The sequence below is a fragment of the Pelodiscus sinensis genome, chromosome 1 (genome assembly GCF_052426305.1).
Source record: "Pelodiscus sinensis isolate ZL-2025 chromosome 1, ASM5242630v1, whole genome shotgun sequence".
Lineage (NCBI taxonomy): Eukaryota > Metazoa > Chordata > Testudines > Trionychidae > Pelodiscus > Pelodiscus sinensis.
In genome coordinates this window covers 18,694,470-18,714,822 of record NC_143052.1, presented here as the reverse complement: position 1 = coordinate 18,714,822, position 20,353 = coordinate 18,694,470, and the positions used below count along the sequence as shown (strand labels likewise).

The 20,353-nt window shown below is 42.6% G+C and overlaps 1 protein-coding gene across 5 annotated transcripts in view; it reads left to right on the top strand.

The window, feature by feature from the left end:
* The window catches only part of SEMA3A (semaphorin 3A), a 435,303-nt gene that overhangs the window by 342,706 nt on the left and 72,244 nt on the right, over positions 1-20,353 (top strand). For all 5 annotated transcript variants that reach the window (XM_006117134.5, XM_006117137.5, XM_089778433.1 and 2 more), the window contains 2 exons: positions 367-460; positions 9,547-9,666. In XM_006117134.5, the coding sequence (XP_006117196.2) occupies positions 367-460; positions 9,547-9,666 (214 nt within the window). The remainder of the gene's footprint in view (positions 1-366; positions 461-9,546; positions 9,667-20,353) is intronic.

Sequence of the window (20,353 nt, the reverse complement as noted above, 5' to 3'; positions counted from 1 at the left end):
CAGAAGTCCAAATACCAAGATCTTTACTCAGTCCTTTCTCAGGGTAACTTGTGCTGAAAGCAATGCAGTGTTATTATAAATATAGGAGGATTAGTCTGGAGCTCACGAGTTACCTGGGTGATTTTTGACTGATGTTCAGCAATGTCAGTTGAGTTGTAAGACAAACAAGCTGGGCCTGATTCTTAGCTGGTGCACATAATTTTGGCTTCATTGATCTCCTTGGTGCATGCCAGTTTGCACCTATTTGCCCTTTCAGAGGTATCTGACCCTCTGGAGTTATCTTGGATGCAACATTGCATTGAATCAAACTCAGTATTAGTGTTTGGTTTGTCAGATAATTGTATTGCTTTTTCTTTTCCTTGGCAGGACAACATTTTTAAATTGGAAGAGTCACATTTTGAAAATGGACGTGGGAAAAGCCCCTATGATCCCAAATTGCTGACAGCGTCACTTTTAATAGGTATGTATGGTAGTGGAAAATGAATGAGACCTATTTTCTCCACAGAGAACCACAAGTTTGCTACAAGTATCAGAGGGGTAGCAATATTAGTCTTCAGTCACAAAAACAATGAAGAGTCTCGTGGCACCTTAAAAACTAACAGATTTATTTGGGCATAAACTTTGTAGGCAAAAAACTTATGCCCAAATAATTAAGTTTGCTACGTTTTGCCTTTCATACTATTTCTCAGTGGTGGCAGGCTTGGTGTTTTTTTTTTTTTTTTTTTTTTTTGGAAGGGGGGTGGTTCTATGTTACAATCCTTCCAAGTTGATTATTTGGCAGATTACTATTTAAAGCATGCCTCAAATATCAGCTATTTTGCTTGTTTTCCCACTAAGGAATTTGAGATGGCAACGTATTGCACACTCTTCATTTCAGCTGAAGTCAGTGGGAGCAAGGGATAATCAGGAATTTACACATACAAACCCTAAGACCCTTATCCGAAAGCTGTCTAAGGATACTAGCATGCAGAGCTAGAATCTGGGATTGTGGGGTGCCTGGAGAACAGACTCTCACTCATCAGCACCCACAGAGGTGGATAAAGTTGAAATTTGCTAAACCTGGAAGCCAAGCTCCAGAGGACATTTTCTCAGACCAACCAATGCTTGCAGTGGCTTGATTAGCACCCATATTCAACTTGAGCCAGGAGGAAGCCAGCTAGACTGTCTACACAACTGTGCCAACCTCCTGCTGCCACATTGGCCCCTGCTCTTACTTGCCTCCTGAAATTCTTATCTGTTCTTGCATCCTGAGCTGCTTCTCACTCCTAGCTTCCATCTTGCTCCTGCTCCATGCCTAACCCTTACCGCTCTCCTGTTCCTGCCCTTTTACCTTGCTCCTGACCAATGGCTACTATCCATGGCCTGGACCATCACCTCTGACTTCTGATTGATTTTTGACTCCACGTGTTGGCCTGACTCTAATCCTTACCTTAAATTCCTGTTCCTCACTCTTGTTCAACTCTGCTCTGGCAACCCATCTCTAAAACACAATTCCATTCTCTGTCGTGATACCCTGTTCTGCCCACTAGGATCTGCCTCTTTCCCAGTTCCTAACAGACTCATACAGAGCCCCACTGAAGTTATTGAGGGCCCTAGGAAGTCACGGGGGTGAGGGTGTGGGTGTCCACACACTTTCAAACACAGGGTTAGGATCTAAGGGCCAGAGTTTTAAAGGTATTTAAGTTATTTCACTGATTTCACCTGGAATTAGAAACCCAAATACCTTTAAAAAACCCTCTGTCCTCAAATTACTATTGTTTCATTGAGCCTGTTTAGATATTCCAACTGAGTTTTGCAAGGCAGGTTAGGAGATTTAGGGTCCATCTGTACAGCAGGGCTAAACTTGAATTAAACTATACAACTTCATCTATGTCAATTGCGTAGCTTAAGTCAAAATACTGTAGCTTAATTCGGCTTTTGGTGCTGTCTACACAGCAGGAAGTCTAAGGAAGAACACTCTTCCTTCTGCTTCCCTTACTCCTCATGAAATGAGTGTTGCCAGGAGTCAGAGTAGGAAGTCCTTCAGCTCAACGTTATTTTGAAATAAAGGCTTGTAATGTATACGCACAGTATATTATTTCAGAATAATGTCAGTTATTCCAAAATAACGTGGCTGTGTAGATGTACTTTTTGATGAACATCTTTAATTGAATCAGCTATTATTAAATTAGAAGTGACTAAATTAATGAAAGATGTGTGTCAAAATCTCCTACAATGTACTGAAAATCTCAGCTTCCCTTAATGTCTACTTTTTCTTTCCTTTTCTTACCTTGTTCTTACAACAAAACACAGGAGTATTGTGTGAGAAGGAAATAAAAAGCCATGTCTCCCTTTCCCCTTAGCTGAACAGTTAAAACTTTGTGTTTTTGCTACAGTGACTCTGTCCTGGACATAGAACTTTGTGTATCAAGGTCAGTGTTTGTAACTGCAATGGTCTGATGCTATATCAGCAACAAGGAGGCATTTATGGACTATCAAAAGTTCATAAAAGTATTCTTTTTCCTCCAACCCTCCCCCACCCAGAAGATAAAAACTAGTCCTGTGTGTGAGTTATATTCTCTATTACTTTTCAGACATTGGTAATTGGTACCCTTTAAACAGCCAGGCTTCATTCACACTGCAGTTGCTTATAAAAGACAACAAGAATACCTACCCTAGTGTGCTTAGTTAGTCCGAACGATGACAGGTGATGAGCTGCCCTGGGGCTTCACAGTTTTGTAAACAAGAAAAAAGCGCATACCTTGCTCCAGCTTGAACCCTGTACTACATCCAAATGAAAAGGAAAGAAATTTGTGCCTAAAAGGCTGATATATAAATTAATGCCTAGAGCAACTTTAATTTGTGATGGAGCTGCTCCCCTGGGATTGACTCAACTATTTCTTTTAATATTCAATAAAGAAAGAAGATGATGACAAGCTGGTGTTACGCGATGCACATGGTATGCAACCACTCAAAGTCAAACATCTAACCTTTCGCATTCCTTTTTTTACCTAGTCCTGCGCAAATATGATTATTATGTTTCCTTTATTTTCATGTTTCTAACTTTATTTTCAGGGTTCAAGTACAGGGTTCAAGTTGGACTTTATTTTCAATGTTTCTAACAAATCTTTGCCTTTGTCAGGTTAGTCACATTCTTGCCACCACAGTATTTTTTTTCTCTGCCTTTTCCGAAGGTATCCCAGAAAAACTCTGCCACGTCCAGGGAAGGCGTCTGCTCTTCCATTTTTTTTTTTTTTTTTTTTGCAGAAGAGCAGATGTGCTCTTTCAGAAGCCCTATCTTCCTCTTCCTCTTCCTCTTCCTCTTCCTCTTCCTCTTCCTCTTCCTCTTCCTCTTCCTCTTCCTCTTCCCAGTGTAGAGGGGACAAATTTTGGAAAAGTTTCTTCCGAAAAAACTATCAGAAAAAGTTATGCAAATTGCGGAGCACAATTTGCGTACCTTTTTCCAATTGATCCCTGTAGTGTAGACATAGGGCTTCAATTAGATCTGTAGGCTGACTTGCAAATTGACTTCTTTTCTTAAACCACAGGGAAATCTTTGCCTCTCTAAGGTTTCCTTATTGCCACATTGTGTTCTGGTCGACATTATAATGCTAGAATTAAGGTAGGACCTTTTACTACAAAAGTTCCCTATGTGCTTTACAAGGCGGGGGCTAGATTCACCCACTGGCTTACTCCAGTGGCTTACTCTGCACATAGTGTAATTGTCCCAAAACTTTTTCTGTCAGACCACCCCTTTATCCATATTTGAACCTGTACATACCCCCATTAAATGCAGTTGGGAGCCATGGTCAGGAGCAGAGCTGTGTTTGGGGCCCCTGGTTGGGGCTGGGAGTCAGGGGCTGAAAGTGGGATTGGGAGCAAAGCCAAGAGCTGGAGGAAGGCTGGGAATTGCAATTTGCTGGGAGCCAGGGGGCTGAGGCCTGGGCTATGGATAGGGCTACAGCTGGGACTGGGGCTGCAGCTGGCAATGGGAATCTAAACTTGGGGCCAGATCTGCAGCTGGGACTCAGGAAAGGGCTGGAGCAGAACTGGAGATAGAGAAAGGCTGAGTGGCACACTCCCACCCTACCCACCCATAAGGGCTGTCCTGGGCCCTAACACAGACTTTTGAATACTCTTCCACACAAACCTCAGGGTAACCCGCCCCACAGTTTGGGGACCACTTCCATAGTAAAGCCTTTCAGAAGGAGGCAGCTGTTCTTTCTGCTACTTTTTCCTATCAGTGAAATATCTCCTTTAATGCCACTGCCTTATTTAAGGCCGGGAATTGCAATTTGCACCCACACGTATTCGCAAGGTTTAATCTGTGAATATTGAAAATAATCACTGAACCATCACTAAAATGCAGCCATCTTTGGTGTCTAACACAGTTCATATACTGCCAGAAACCCTAAAGAGTGACTTTTTAAAGAGCTAAGTCAAAGAATAAATTCCTGACTCAGAAACAGCAAGGCAAATTTTAGGTGAGTAGAATGTGATTGCCAAAGTTGAAAATTCAGCAGGACATCAAGATTAATATTCAAAAGTGCTCTATGATATTGAATAGCTATTCATCGTCAGAGAGTCACTCTTTTGTCTCATCTGAAAGAAAAGCTAGTTATGAGTAGGCAAAGGGTTTCCTGATAAAATTCAGTAATGTTTTAAAGAAACATTTCACCATTATTAAATTGCTCCATCCACATGCAAACATTATTCATTATTTTTTAATGTTCATTAGAGGAAGCTATTGCTACTCTGCTCTGAGGAGATGCCAACTGTGAACATGATACAACGAGGCCCTGCAGAATCCAAATCATTTTTAGCTATAATTCCTTATCTATATGTTGGTAGCTAAACAACCCTCATGTAAGTGTGTTAATGCATGAAAGTGTTAGGAGAATCTGCTCCAAAATCACTGTTTTTGACTATTGCAGCACAGAAAGAACAGGGATAGGTAGGGTGGGTTTCTGCTATGAAACTCACAAGAGTAGGTTAGACAAGAGCAGGTCAGACCGGTCAGGGATGGTCTAAATAATGCTTAGATTTGCCTTGTGTGCAGGGGAATGAAGTAGAGATGTAAGTGACTAGTTGTCACCACCATGCCCCTGTTTCCCTCCCACCGTGGCACTTGGCTGAGTTCTGCGCTGCTCAGCTGGGCTGCAGCAGGGGAGCAAGCGGCTCAAGTGGCCGTTTGGGCTCCCCCGCAGCGGCCCCGCTGAGTGCGCAGCACTCAGCCGAGTGCCACAGTGGAAGGGGAAAGGGGTGGGGCAGTGATGTACACCGCCCCGCTCCCTGGCCGTGTACGTCTCCGCCCCGCCCCTGCTGCGGCCCAGCTGAGCGCCACGCCGGGAGGGGAAGAGGGCTGGGCGGTGACGTACACGGCCCTGCCCCCAGGCCGTGTACATCACCGCCCCGCCCCCCTCCTCTGTAGCAGCCCTGCTGAGCGGCGCAGCACTCAGCCGAGCACCACGGCGGAGGGGAAGGGGGGCAGAGAGAGATGCAGCAGAGAGAGAGGCAGGAGGAGGAGGAGAAGAGAAAGAGAGTGAGAGGCAGGAGTTGGGAGAAGAGAAAGAAAGAGATGGAGAGAGAGGCAGAAGGTGAGAGAGACAGGATGCAGAGGAGAACTGAGGGCGGGGGGAGGCAGTAGGAGGAGGAGGAGAGAGAGAGAGAGAGAGACCGGAGGCTCAGGAGAGAAGACCAATGTGGAGGAGAGACCTGAAAATCCCATCTAATGATGGAGTAATTGGCTAGTAGATTAAGAACACCCCTTTCTACTGTGATGGGCCTCTGATCCTAGCTGGAACAAGGAGACATGGAAATGTACAAAAATGAGAAATGATTTTAAAACACAGAGGGCTCAATCCTGCAATTCTTACCCATACATTCCCAGTCTCCACCCTTGCCCACAATGAGGACCTCATCTAATGTCCATTGACTTTAGTGGGTATTGGATTGACCTCTGTTAGAGCTATTGCATATCTCAGTGAATCAGTTCAAGTTGTAAGCAAAGGTTCAATTAGTTATTTCCTTGAAACATAGAGACCCATCTCTACTTTAGAGGTAGCCATAATAGAAAGAAAACACTTACCTTTTACCTTACAAAAACTTAATTTTTCCTCATTCAGAACTCTACATAGAGTATGTTCTTCAGCTTCTCTATGAAATTCCATCCCAATCTATGACCATTGGCAATGACAATGTCCATTAGATCAGAATAGTCCATAGTAATATTAAATTGTTATGGGGTGTGCTGGCACATCCTAGCAACTAGATTGCATTCTGAGATGACTGCAGCTCAGGAGTTTTACTGCTCTTCATGTGTTGAATGAGATCTTCAAGTGCTGAGAGACGCTACAATGCAAAGTAGTGCAAATGAAGTCTCGATATGCTGCTGAGCTATTTGTTTAATTGTAATAGTCTATTATTAAATTGGAATCTTTTTATTCTTGAGTGTCCTTTCCATCTGTTGACAGCTAAGAAATAAAAAAAAACCAGCTTGTATTGTTGATTTATATTGATTTATCTTGACTTGCTTAGGAGTGGATGAAAAGAAAATGAGAATAAGGTTAAGGAAAGGTTAAGAGGAGCATCAAAGTCATTTTCACAAGCAAAAGGGTGGTTGTTTTTTAAAAGCTCTGCTGCATGTGCTGTACATAATAAGGACTATAATTAAGTGATTGTCTGCTGTTTGAAAAAAAAGTAGAAAATGACACAGAAGAATGAGAAATCGTTAATTAATGATATGCTGTTCTGTTTCGCTTCTGATTACACCTCCTGCTGGGCACGACTGATCTATTTGCTTATAATCTCTGCTGTGAATTCATTCAATTCCACGCCTTTCTGCTATCATGTTTTCACCCTTCCTGACTTTCATGAATACCATATGGTACACAGTCATTGTAGCTTCAATTGATAATTTTATGCTGTCAGTGTTTCAGAGGAAAGACGCTAATTTTATCCACTAGGCATGTTTGGACATGGCTGTCCCACCTTGGAAATAGCTAAAATTGGCATGAGAATCACAAGCTTGTTTCCAAAAGGGCATTTTAAAATCAGGTTATGTTGGGACCAGTAGAATGGCTGTGCACTTATTCCTAACAAAACTGACACCGTCATCTGTCTCTTAGTATCTGGCTCCTTGAAACTTGTGGATAAAATTCTAATTATGTATCTAATTCTTTTTCATGGAATTCAGCTCTCCACCAAGTGGTCTAGCATTAGTGAAAACAATGCAACAATGCAAGCATCTGTCATGAGATCTGAGCTTCTCCTTTTGCGATGGGACCACATCATTCTTTGTCCTCTGTGACCTTTCTGGTTGAATGTGTAGTGGCATTTCTGGGTCTATTTTATTATATGACTTTGGTTTCAGACTTGGCCACCTGTGTGCTACTTATGGGCCGCAGTGCCACAGAAGAGGTTATCCTTCTTCCCTACTACCTATGCTAAGAGAAATGTGTGCCACTGAGTGGCAATTTTGCAAGCAGAAAGTTGACAGAAAAGAGAAAAAGCATGTTCTGCTCCCCAGGCAGAGGATGATGCCCATGAAAGTGCTTCCAAAGAATTTATCCTTAAAATCTGATATGAGAAAGCAGTTCACATCATGGACACATTACAAGACAAAAATTCATCAATTTTCTGAATTGGGAACCAAGGGGCCTGATTCCCCCGAGCCATAAACTTTGTGTAACCACTTGCAGCTGTACAAAGTGAGATGTAAATCAGGATATGTCTACACTACCACCCTAGTTCGAACTAGGGTGGTTAATGTAGGCAACTGAAGTTGCAAATGAAGCCCGGGAGTTGAATTTCCCGGGCTTCATTTGTATCTTGCCGGGTGCCACCATTTTTAAATCCCCGCTAGTTTGGACTCCGTGCCCACGGCTACACGTGGCATGGAGTAGGTAGTTCGGATTAGGCTTCCTATTCCGAACTACCGGTAAACCTCGTTCCACGAGGCAATTGGGGGGCTGCAGGAGAGCTTCCACATCCAGAAGCCCACAGAGCCAGCCCAGTCCTCCCCATCGGGGGCTCATACCCCATTCCTCCCTCACCTCCTTCCACTTACCCTTCCCTAGCCCCCCTTCCTGATGTACAAAATAAAGAAAACGTGTGGTCAAAAATAGAATCTCTCTGTATTGAACAAAACTCGGGGAGACTGGGAAAAGGAGGTGGGAGAGGGGAAGAGAGAGGGTGGGAGAGGGAAGGGCAACTAAAATGATCAGAGGTTTGGAACAGGTCCCATATGAAGAGAGGCTAAAGAGACTGGGACTTTTCAGTTTAGAAAAGAGGAAACTAAGGGGGGATAGGATAGAGGTCTATAAAAGCATGAGTGGGGTGGAGAGGGTGCATCAAGAAAAGTTCTTCATTAGTTCCCATAATAGAAGGACTAGAGGACACCAAAGGAAAGGAATGGGTAGCAGGCTTCAAACTAGTAACAGAAAGTTGTTCTTCACAAAGCAAAGAGTCAACCTGTGGAACTCCTTGCTGCAGGAGGCTGTGAAGGCTAGAACTAGAACAGAGTTTAAAGAGAAGTTAGATCAAGTCATGGAGGTTGGGTCCATGGAATGGTATTAGCCAGGGGGTAGGAGTGATGTCCCTGCCCAAAGTTTGTGGAAGGCTGGAAAGGGATGGCACGAGAGAAATGGCTTGGTCACTGTCTTAGGTCCATCACCTCCAGGGTCCCTGTCGGCAGACAGGCTACTGGGCTAGATGGACCTTTGGTCTGACCCAGTACGGCCATTGTAAGCTCAGGGCTCAGGGTCGGGGGTCTCAGTGGACCACCTTGATTTTCATGCACACCTGCTCCTGGGTGGCCAGGCTGGCAGCTCTCCTGCCCTAGACGGCCACTTTCCTGTGCCTAGTGTGGAGGTCGTGGATGAGGTCCACGATGTCTGCACTAGACCAGGCGGGTGCCCGCCTCTTGCGGTCCCAGGCAAGCTCCCAGGAGCCGCCAGCCTGGTCCCGGGAAGAGGGGGAGGGCTGGGGGGCATCGGGTGGCTGGCTCGAGCCGTGCCAGGTGCAGGGTCTGCTAGCTGGGTGCTGGCAGGCTTGCACCTGGCACGGGCATCGTAGCCAGCCCATGCCCCTTTAAGGTGTCAACAAGTGGTAGTATGCGCATACATCTTTAATAGGAAGAATAAAGTTTAAATATGATAATACCAATATGGCTTGGTCCCCCATTAGTCTATAACATAAAAGCAAAATTGCCAGCTCTTTCTATTTTATCACAAGTATCGCAATATTTGGTATTTCTCTTAAATGCCCAATGTTCTAACAGCAAGTGATCATGTGAGAAATTCAGCTTTAATTAAAAAAAAAAAAACCTAAGTTTCTAGCCTCACGGTTTCTGGGAAAATCCTGAAAATGTAATCCCAGACCATCCAAAAGGCAAATAAAGAATACCCATCACTCATTATTTTTAGAAATCTCTCAACTTTTAAGCCAATCTCATGATTTTTGGTGCTTGGCACATGATCTCTGCAGATTTTGGGAGTAGTGTAACAGGCAGCAATATTTGTTCACTTCTTGACAGAACATTTACAGTTATCTTCTATCATTCCACAGATGGAGAGCTGTACTCTGGGACAGCAGCAGACTTCATGGGTAGAGATTTTGCCATTTTCCGAACTCTGGGGCACCATCATCCAATCAGGACTGAGCAGCATGATTCCCGCTGGCTGAATGGTTTGTGAGATGTACTTTTATCCAGTGTTACAGTCATGTAACTTTTAAAGCCTAGCATAACACAAACAATTCCTTTCCAGTAACACCCATCATATGTATACCTCTCCTTGACAGGGCACAGAATTTTGTCTAAAACCGGTTCAACTAATCAAGAGTGATTTATGAAGGAGTGCTTCTTGGTTTTTAATTACATTGAGATTTGTGAAGCGTGATTAAATTTAAACCATATCCAGAGGCAGCAGCTAAAGCAGCATCATGTGGCAGGAGCAGACTGCTGTACATGTATGTTAAACAGGATGTTTAGGCTTGAGAAAGTGTTAACAGGAAGACTCAGCACAGATGCTAGAGAGAATGTTGACTGGAGTTGCACCCTCTACAGGAGGGTTCATAATGCAACCAGGTCATCTTTGAGGTACACTTCCAGTATTGGCCCTCTAGAGAAGGAGGAGGAAGAGGAGAAGGAAAATTAGATAACTGGACCCCTCAAACATGCCATAGTGCAATGCCAACAAGTGGAACTGAACCTGGTACCTCAGAAGCATGAGCCTCTACAGATTGACCTCAGGCCCATGGGACAAATGTGGCCCCTGGCTTGCCTGGATCTGGCTTGCCAGAGGCTCAAGGATCCCTCTCACATTGGGAAGCCCTGCTGGTACTTTAGCCCACTGCCACCCACTAGCTGGCGCATTCAAAATCCACTAGCCTGGTCTGCCTAGGCTCTGGTGTGTGAGAGGAATGTGAGGGGTGCCTTTTTCCTTCACAGTGGGGGCTTCTGTCTTGTGAGTGATTTTTCTGTGAGTCAGAGGCCCCCTGTTGTAGAGCAAACTCATTCTTCCTCTCTGTAAGTGGTCTAAGTGCCTTTATACTGGACAGGGCCCCATATCCAGTAGGTGTGTGGGTTACAACAGCTGGAGCTCTGGGTCAAAGGAGCTCTGGGTGCACCAAAGCTTGCCTGCATCTCTGCAATCTTTGCTATTTTCACATAGTAACTTCAGTTACTATGTGTGGTTAAGACTCCTAAGTGCTCATTTGGTCCATGTGTTTATCAACGCACTTGCACATGCAAATAATAGCCTGATCCAATTCCAGTGGAAGTCAGTTTCCTCTGACTTCAATGAGAATTGAATAGGTGTGCAAATGCATTCTTATTTTTCTCCATTAACATATTCATGCATTTACAGTTTTAAAAAAGCTAACTGGTTCCAATAGCTTGTTCAAAGACACTGAAGACACTTTGGACAACCTCATGTTTGTGTTGTTATTTAAAAGACTTAGGGCTAAATTTTACAAAGGGCTGACAGTCTCTCTTTCTGTAGGTCCAAATTGTAAATTCTATTTTGGAACCCCCAAAAACTGTGTCCAAATATTTGCACTTACCATGAGGATCAGGTAACCATATTTGCATCCATACTTCAGTGCAGATGCAAAAATACAAATGCAAATTTTGCAAGTGCAGAAGGGAAGCTGTCTTTTGAAATATGACCTTTAATGGACAAGCATATTTATTATTGTCAAGATTTCCTGGTATCACGTTAGTATTATTTTGTTTAGATTGCAAATTCTCATGGTAAGAGCTTTACTTTTTATTAGATTCATGTACAGTATCTAATACAATTGATACCTAATTCCGATCTCTTAATGCTAAAGCAATAGTGATAACATAGATACAACAATAATGATTAACACATTAAATCTGATTCTGCTCCCAGTGAAATCAGTTGAAAAACTCCTTTGGAAGACAGAGGCTATGTCTAGACTACAAGGAAAAGTTGGAAAAAGATACGCAAATTGTGAAGGAAAATGTGCGTATCTTTTTCCACTTTTCTTCTGAAAGAGGCATTTCCGAAATTTGGCGCGTCTAAACAGCAACAAATTTCAAAAAAGCCTGCTCTTTTGAGCCATCCCTTCTTCCTCATAAAACAAGGTTTACCAAGATGGCAAAAGAACATGTCCATTTTTTCGGAAATTTTCCAGGATAACTACAGTAAAAAGCACTGCAGTCTGGACGTAGCAAGAAGAACAGGTTTGCATCAACTTGGTTATTGCTTCTGCAAGTAGTTGTCACCTCACTGCCTAGAAATATTGCTAATTGATTTCTTGTTGTTCTGATGATAGACAGGGTGTCTGCACTTCAGGGAACATTGAAGTGGAAGTGAGTGATTGTCACCGATCTATATAGATAGATTTTGCCAAGAGAGTATCTTGCAATGGGGTAGATTAATATTAAGAATAGCACAGAATGCATGTCCAATTTGATGTCCTAGGTGAAATAAAGCCCAGTCAGGCAACTTAAAGCTGCTTTTGTGCAGTAGAGTCACACAGTGACAGCTGAGTCAGGAGGATTTATGCAGTGGGAAAGCACAGCCATTGTCCACATCCCCTGCACTTCATCCCTGAAAATGTGTCATTCCTTTGTGGATTCAGTTATCAGTCTGTCAGTGCTGAATGTGAAAACTGCTTTCCCCAAATTAGCACTGACTTAACATCTGAGAGGGTGCAGAAACCAAAACTGTTTCACGCAGAAGATGGAGAGAAGCACAAGAATGCACACAAAGAGCTTGGAAACCCCAGTCCTTCTCAAATGAAAAATTCTTGAACTAGCACAAAACTGGGGACCGTTTCAATCTTGTGCAGAATTTACACGAGTTTGAGATTTAATTATAATCCTTCAACTGTATTCGTGTGTGGTAAGGTCCTATAGAACTAACTAAGGTAAGAAATTGTACTGTAAAGCCCATATAAAGGATTAGAGAATGATCCTGTGTGATTTATTGGAGTTAGATTCCTGTGAAAGTTGGTTTAAGAATTCTATTAGGGTACGTCTAAACTACATGCCTCTGTCGGCAGAGGCATGTAGATTTGTTTGTTCAGCAAAGGCAAATGAAGCCGCAATTTAAATGATCGCGGCTTCATTTACATTTACATGGCTGCCGCGCTGAGCCGACAAACAGCTGATCAGCTGTTTGTCGGCTCGCGCGCTAGTCTGGACATCCCCCCTGTCAACATCAAAGCCCTTTGTCGGCAGCCCCGGTAAACCTCATTCCACGAGGAATAACGGGGCTGCCGACAAAGGGCTTTGATGTCGACAGGGGGAACGTCCAGACTAGCGCGCGAGCCGACAAACAGCTGATCAGCTGTTTGTCGGCTCAGCGCAGCAGCCATGTAAATGTAAATGAAGCCGTGATCATTTAAATCGCGGCTTCATTTGCCTTTGCTGATCTGTCTAATCTACATGCTTCTGCCGACAGAGGCATGTAGTCTAGACACAGCCTTAGAGAATTACTATTCCCAGTTAAGTGCTATAGGCCAGCCTTTTCTATTACATTCTCATTAACGATGTCCTGCCTGGATTCCCGTTGAAGTCATGTGGCCAATAGACAAGCTGCAAAATAATCACCTGGAGCTGAAACTATCCAGACATTGCTCCTTTGGTTTTTGTTATGCTATTTGCCTTTTTTTACATATAGTTACAACATTATCTGGTTTCAGGTTTTTTTTTAATGAGTACATTTCTAATTAAATGTGTCAGTGTTGAAGGATGATAATAATAATATATGGAAATATATCATCTCATAGAGCTGGAAGGGACCTCGAGAGGCCATTGAGTTCAATCCTCTGTCCTCTCCGTAGGACTAAGTACCATCTCTGACAGATTTTCCCCAGATCCCTAACTGGCTCCCTCCAGGATTGGCCTCACAATCCTATGTTTAGCAGGCCAATGCTCAAACCACTATGCTATCCCTCTCCTCCAGTGTTGAAGGATGAGATGAGCTTTATACACACAAAGCACTGTATACACTGGGGCTGAGTCTAGACTGGCCAGTTTTTCTGGAAAATCAGCCGCTTTTCCGGAAAAACTTGCCAGCTGTCTACACTGGCCACTTGAATTTCCACAAAAGCACTGACTTCCTACTGTAAGAAATCAGTGCTTCTTGCGGGAATACTATTCTGCTCCCGTTCAGGCAAAAGTCCCTTTTGCGCAAAGCTTTTGTGCAAAAGGGCCAGTGTAGACAGCTCAGATTTGTTTTGCGCAAAAAAGCTCTGATCGCAAAAATGGCGATCGGGGGTTTTTTGCGGAAAAGCGCGTCTAGATTGGCACAGACACTTTTCTGCAAAAAGTGCTTTTGCGGAAAAGCGTCCGTTCCAATCTAGACGCTCTGTTCCGAAAATGCTTTTAACAGAAAACGTTTCCATTAAAAGCATTTCCGGAAAAGGCTTTTCTATTCCTTCCCATCACCTTCTGCTGGAAATTTTGGCCTCTGCTGAGACTTCCACTAAGCGTACAAGCCAAGTTCTAGTTTCTTATGTTGTGGGAAGCTTCACTGGATTTATCCCAAGACTGTCATTTTGTTCAACATAGATCTCCAAAGAGAGATGTACAGTGATAATGGCTTTGTCATGGCGCACACAGACCTGATTCCAACTGCTGAAAGGCTCCCTCACTCTCATGCCAACCAGTCACTTGTAAGGTTTGGGAACATCTGAAATTAATGTTGGAAAGGTGATATTTTGAGCAAGCATAGGTTAGGGGCTACAATACTGGCTCCATCTCCTATGTGCTGCTTTCTCAGAACAAAGGGGATAGAGGGATGGTGTAGCTGGGGATTTGCCTCATACTTGCTGACTCTGTGAGTGCTCCAGGTCTAGAAGCACCCACAGAAAAAAATTACTGGGTGTTGAATGCCCACCAGGAGCCAGATCATCCCGTTATGTCCCCCGTGCTTTCTGCCTGCTGGTGACCCTGCCAATCAACTCCTTCCCCCCAGCAACTCCTGCCCACCACAATCAGCTGTTCCACAATGGGCAAGAAGCATTGGGGATAAGGGAGAAGTGGCAAAAATGGGGCTCGCTTCGGGGAAGGGACAAAACTGGGTGGGAAGAGGCAGGGCAGGAATAGGCATGTAGGGCGGGGATATCTGGGGGTGGGACCTGGGACAGGGTGGGGGTTGAGCGCTGCAGGGAAAAGGAAACAGTCGGCACCTGTGTTTTCCCTGGTATAGTGGTAATCCTCAAGTTATCTAAAAACAGCATATTCAGCTCTATACCATCCATTCCTGTCCCCTGACCTAGGGAGAATTCCTGACTGGGCTGAAGATGTGGCTGGAAGTGAGGATGGGGAGGGGAAGAGAGGAAGCAAGAAGTTGCAGTGAAGTGTGCTGAAGCAAATGCTAAGCAACACAGAAGCAATGGACTAAAGCCACTGTTTGGGCAGAGGATTATGGGAGTGGAAAGATGGCTTAGAGCCAATTTTCCCCTCACCCTCCCTGAACGCAACAGATCCAGCCTTACAGCTTTAAAGTTTACAACGAGATTTGAAAAATGAATAGTCAATAAATGTGTATTTTAAGAGAAAAATATTCAGAGTTGGGCTACAGAAGGTTTGAAAGGAAATTAAACCACAAAAGGGACATTAAGGGAGCACTATGCATCATTTTTTTCACCCACAAAGGCAAGGCAACGCAAGCCTGATATACCATCCCACTAACAGTTTGAGTTAAAAACAGAATGTCAGGCTGGATTTCCAGTCTTAATTTGGAATTTCCTTGCTTTCTGTGGGTTTAAACCAGACCCGTGATGTTCTTTTAGAATCCTTTCTGCGGTTTAATATTTAAAGTGAGATAGTAGCTGTGCATAGTCCCCCGGAGACATTGTCCTTGATAATCTTTACTTTACGGTTACATAAACAGCTGAGTATTATAGAAGCTGAGCGAGTATTCAATAAAAAGGAAAATGCCCTCTTAAATTTCACAGGCTCTGAGACAGGAAACATGGACTTGATCCTCTTATGACATTTGTGCAGCACTTTATAGTCATTGTACACAGTTTCTCTTTGTGACAGATTACAAGATGCCTCAAAGCTGGCAATGTGCAAATATCTTTGCATATTAGCATATCTCACTGTGTAGTGTGGTGTATGGAATCACAGACAAGATTCTACACATTTGCCGTTATTTTCTTTTCTAAAAAGGTCATATATAATGTGTGAAGACATTTAGAAGTGAACTATTATTCCTTTTTGTCTTTTGCTCAGGCTTGAATGTGCTGGTTTTTTACTGTATTTGCCTTTATAACTCTTCTTTGGTCAGCCATACTGACGTCTCTCTCCCTCTATACATGCACCATTTTTCCATACCACTGACACATTTGCATACCTTACCTCCCTAACACTGAATGTTCTTAAATACCTTCCTTGTCTCCCACTTTCAAGCAAACCTCCCAAGCCCTCCATAACCAAGTCTAGACGAGGAAATGTGTCACATGGCAAGAAATGGTGCTGCTGAATTAGTGCTGAAAATGATTTAACTACAAGTGTAGATATGACCAAAACTTGGCCAGTATTATTTCACAAAAAAGAGTTGAGTGCTACTTGGGATAACTATATTTATCGATCTAGATATAACTAGGCTTAAAAGGATTAGACATCTATGGGTAAATGCCAGTGAATGTTGATTTCACTGAGCAAGCATGCAAGACAATACAAATATTATAATCAAAATTTACAGATAGGTAAAGTAAGAAAAATGTGGCTTGAAAACTTGTAGTATAATTACGTCCATTAGCTGAAAGTAGTAGCAGATTGTTTCTCTATAGAGCTAATCCACATAAGAGAATATCAATGTACCACATTTTCCTTATCCAAACACAATGCCATAGATACTCTCATTCCTGCAGACACAACAATGTGTGCCTATATAAACAGGAAAACTTCTTTCCCTCTTGAACATGTTCCTTCCCCGCTTTCATGCTCTTCTTTACTAAGAAAGAATAGTAATAATAATTTCACATGTGACAAATTCCACATGCGATTGATGTTTGTGATATCACTGAATGCACGATTGAAAAGTGCTCAGATGCTGTGTTGATGACAGTGGTAGAAAAACCTGAATAGATTAGAATCCAAATAGGATGTTCAGATTTTTCTCTTTCATCTCTAGTTCGAAATTTGAGACTTTGAAAGTGATTTAAAATGTTTTTTTCTTGCTCACCAACAGCTCCCTAGTCTGTCTTCTATCCTAGCCCCTTCCTGTGCTCATAAACCTTCCGAGAGTGTTACAACCATTTTACTTCAATTAAAACCTAATTATTGGAGTAAATGCATGAATTACTCTAAGCACAAAAATCCTCCTCCTAGCTGTTGCTGCTGTTGTTACTTGATGTTGATATAGCTACTGATTTGAGGGAATATGGCCGAGAGAGCTTTCAGTAAGACCCAGTTCACGCATCCCGTCTGGCAATTTGGGGTATTTTAAATGAAATATAAGACGCTGTTCCCATTGGGAACTGAGGACCAATAGCAGTTAGGAAATGTGCAGTTGCTTTAAGGCTCTTCCATTTGCAGGAAACATAGGCACACAAAGGGGGAAAGTACTCTTTAAATTTCCTCCATCAGAAAAACTGCACTCTCCCATCAAAAGTCTGAATGAAATTATTTTAAATCTTTTTAGCAAGTTGCAACTAGACCCTATTTTCTCATTTAACAGCTTAATACAGCACTCAGTCATTTACTTTAGTAAGGAATTGTACCTACTCAGCAAGTGCCTCACCTCACTCTGGCAAGACAAACTGATCTAAGGTCTAGTTTGGATTTTTTTTCCCCCCTTTTTGGGGGGGGGGATAGGAATTCCTGTTGCAGGCTCTGTGAAAGAGAGCTAGAAGGCTACCTTCTGTTCACATCCTGGCAAAAGCAGGTATACTGGAGCAGGGAGGGGCATGGAATGGGTGGAGTGCAGCATACACTGCTGCAGAAATTCTGGCCCGCACTTTGGCCCATAGGCAACCTGGGGAGATGGCTGTAATTTAGACAGGCCCATAGGACACCCTCGCCCTACCCCCTCGTGATGAAAGTTCTGTTCCTCTTAAAGACACAGCCACCATCTTTATCCCTAGGGCATGGGTAAGGGTTTACCTAACATGAGCACAGTCCAAGGATCATGATCAGGCCCTGTGGGTCTGGTTCTGTACCCTTTCTAGATTTGAGTAAGAAATATTTCTCAATATTGTATCCATAAGCTGTTGGCTTTAATCATTATGTTATTGATTTCAATCAAAGTGATTGTTTCTTAATGTGGAGTAATGGTCTATTCCTCATAAGGAAAGGTGGATAATAGTCTGGGTTTCTATACATATGTGAAATAAGGGCCACCCACATTCACTAGTTTACTGTTGTGTAGCCTTGCCAGAATTCCTCCCCACTAGAGGAGGAGGGAACAGTTGGCATGTTAACATTCCCAGACAAGCTTTTCTTCTATTGCTGGAACAGCAGGCTTCTCTTTAAATAATATAATAATACAGTGTGTGTGTGTGTATGTGTGTGTGCGTGTGCGTGTGTGTGTGGACTAGGTTGGGTAATCATGATCTTGGAAATAATAAAATAAAGTCCCTGAAGAATGTTCTTATGTAGGGCATTTGTGCCATCTTGTTCAGACTGAGTGCGACTATACTCAACAAGTAGTCCCTTTGATTTCAGTATGAACAAAGACAAAGGCAAGTGCTGTTGTGAATAAGATGAGCCTGTCTCCACAGAAATACCAACAAGCCCGGATGTGAATCTACAGTGCACAAACTTGCCACAGTGACTGGCTACTGTACACAAAAGATCTACGTTGTACATTGACATACTGCTCCAATGTCATGAGAGCAGGGTCCACATGGGCAGTAAGTGCATGGCAAGCTAGTGTACTGTGGATTAACTCCCTGTCTTGCTACACAGTAAGTCTCCATGTGGACAAGGCCTGATTACAGATGTCAGCATCTAACCCTTGGTCAGTTTAGTGATTACTGTTAAGAGAGGTGACTAACAAGTGTTTTCAAGAAAAAAAAATGTCCAGAGACTCCCCTGGCAAACTGTAATTGACTTCACTGGAAGTAGCATCGGGTCTGTCACAGTCCCCTCTCCTTTGATTATGACAAATATCAGAATTTGCTTTTTTCTTTCCTTGTTTTTTCCCCTTCTGCTCTACCCATCAGTTTAATTCATGTTGACCCTGTCAGTACCAATTTCCTCTTCTCAGGCCACCACATTCAAAGTCTGGTGGGTGTTCAATAGAGATTTACTGTTGACTGGGTAATTTGAGTTCATGTGTGTGGTGAAAAATTAGTGAGGAAAATTACCCAGAAAAGTGGATGCCATGACAATTCATGTCACCATGGTGTGACTGGCTCTGCTGACATAGCTCTCAAAAGCTCTCCCTCTGTGAAAATAGGGCCTGTTTGCAAATTAATTAGTTTCTGGCAGTGGCTTGATTGTTGACCCAAAGTTTGTAGAGTGGAAAAACAATCAGATTAGTGTGTTCAATATAAAGGCCCAGTGCACTTGAGTGTGGTTTGCCAAACAGTTGAGACCGTGAATGGAGTGAAACAAATTCTTTTTTGAGAAACCAAGCCAAAGGTTAAGTGTGATGTGACTAGGCGTGGGGGGGATGGAGAATTAGTGGGTTTCAGCCACACAAAGCAGGATGTTACTAAGCAAGTTTCATTGAATTTAATGGCATTCACAGCATGAGACACAGTCATATTGGGTGTGTTTTAATCTTGGTTAGAGGGAGAATAGGATGGTCATTTTATTTTACTTTTTAATGTAATAATAGAAAATGCTAGTGACTCTGGCTATGGAGGATATTACAGATGGGCCCAGAACTACTCCTGGATTCAACCATCCCCAAATGTTGTGGATATTTATATTAGGAACCACACTTTCTGAATGGTCCCTTATCTTTATAGTAGTGCAACCCAAAACTCCTGCAATTGGGATTTGGATACAAATGTGACTTCTCTTAAACAGCACTAAAGATAACGCATAAGGCTAAAACAGAATACAGGACTATGTAGCACTTTAAAGACTAACAAGATGGTTTATTAGATGATGAGCTTGCGTGGGCCAGACCCACTTCCTCAGATCAAATAGTGGAAGAAAATTGTCACAACCATATATACCAAAGGATACAATTAAAAAAATGAACAGATATGAAAAGGACAAATCAAATTTCAGAACAGAAGGGAGATGGGGGGAAGGTAAATGTCTGTGAGCTAATGATATTAGAGGTGATAATAATAATAAACCATCCTGTTAGTCTTTAAAGTGCTACATAGTCCTGTATTTTGTTTCAGCTACACCAGACTAACACGGCTACATTTCTATCATAAGGCTAACACACTGGAAGATACACAGATTAAATAGATAAACTAGCTATCAGAAAGACAACCGACCTATATATCTGTTGTTCCTAAAAGACATCATGGACAGGATCTTTAGCCAGGGTTAATCAGCAAAGATGCCTTGAAATCAAGGTAGATGTACTGGTTTACCTTACCTGAGGAGACATACTTTACTATAAATGCATTATCAGTGTAATTAATTTATTTAATAGCAAAAATGATAGCTGGTTTTCTCAAATAAGAATCTTCACTTTAGTTACCTTTTCATGGGATTCATATTATTTCTCTTTCCCCATTCTATGCCTATTGAATTCCCTTAAAATTTGCATTTAGGTCAAATAATGCCTAGGCAATCCTTTTAGCTGTGTTTAAACAAGTGCTACTGAAGTGAATTACATTGTATAACAGTAAGTTCAAGTGGAGAAAAAAACACAGCTAACTGAGAACTGTACAATATGGGGATAATAAATGGTCTTGAACCAGTGTCCTGAAATATTTTACGTGAGAGCCCCATGAGCCTGCATCTAAATAG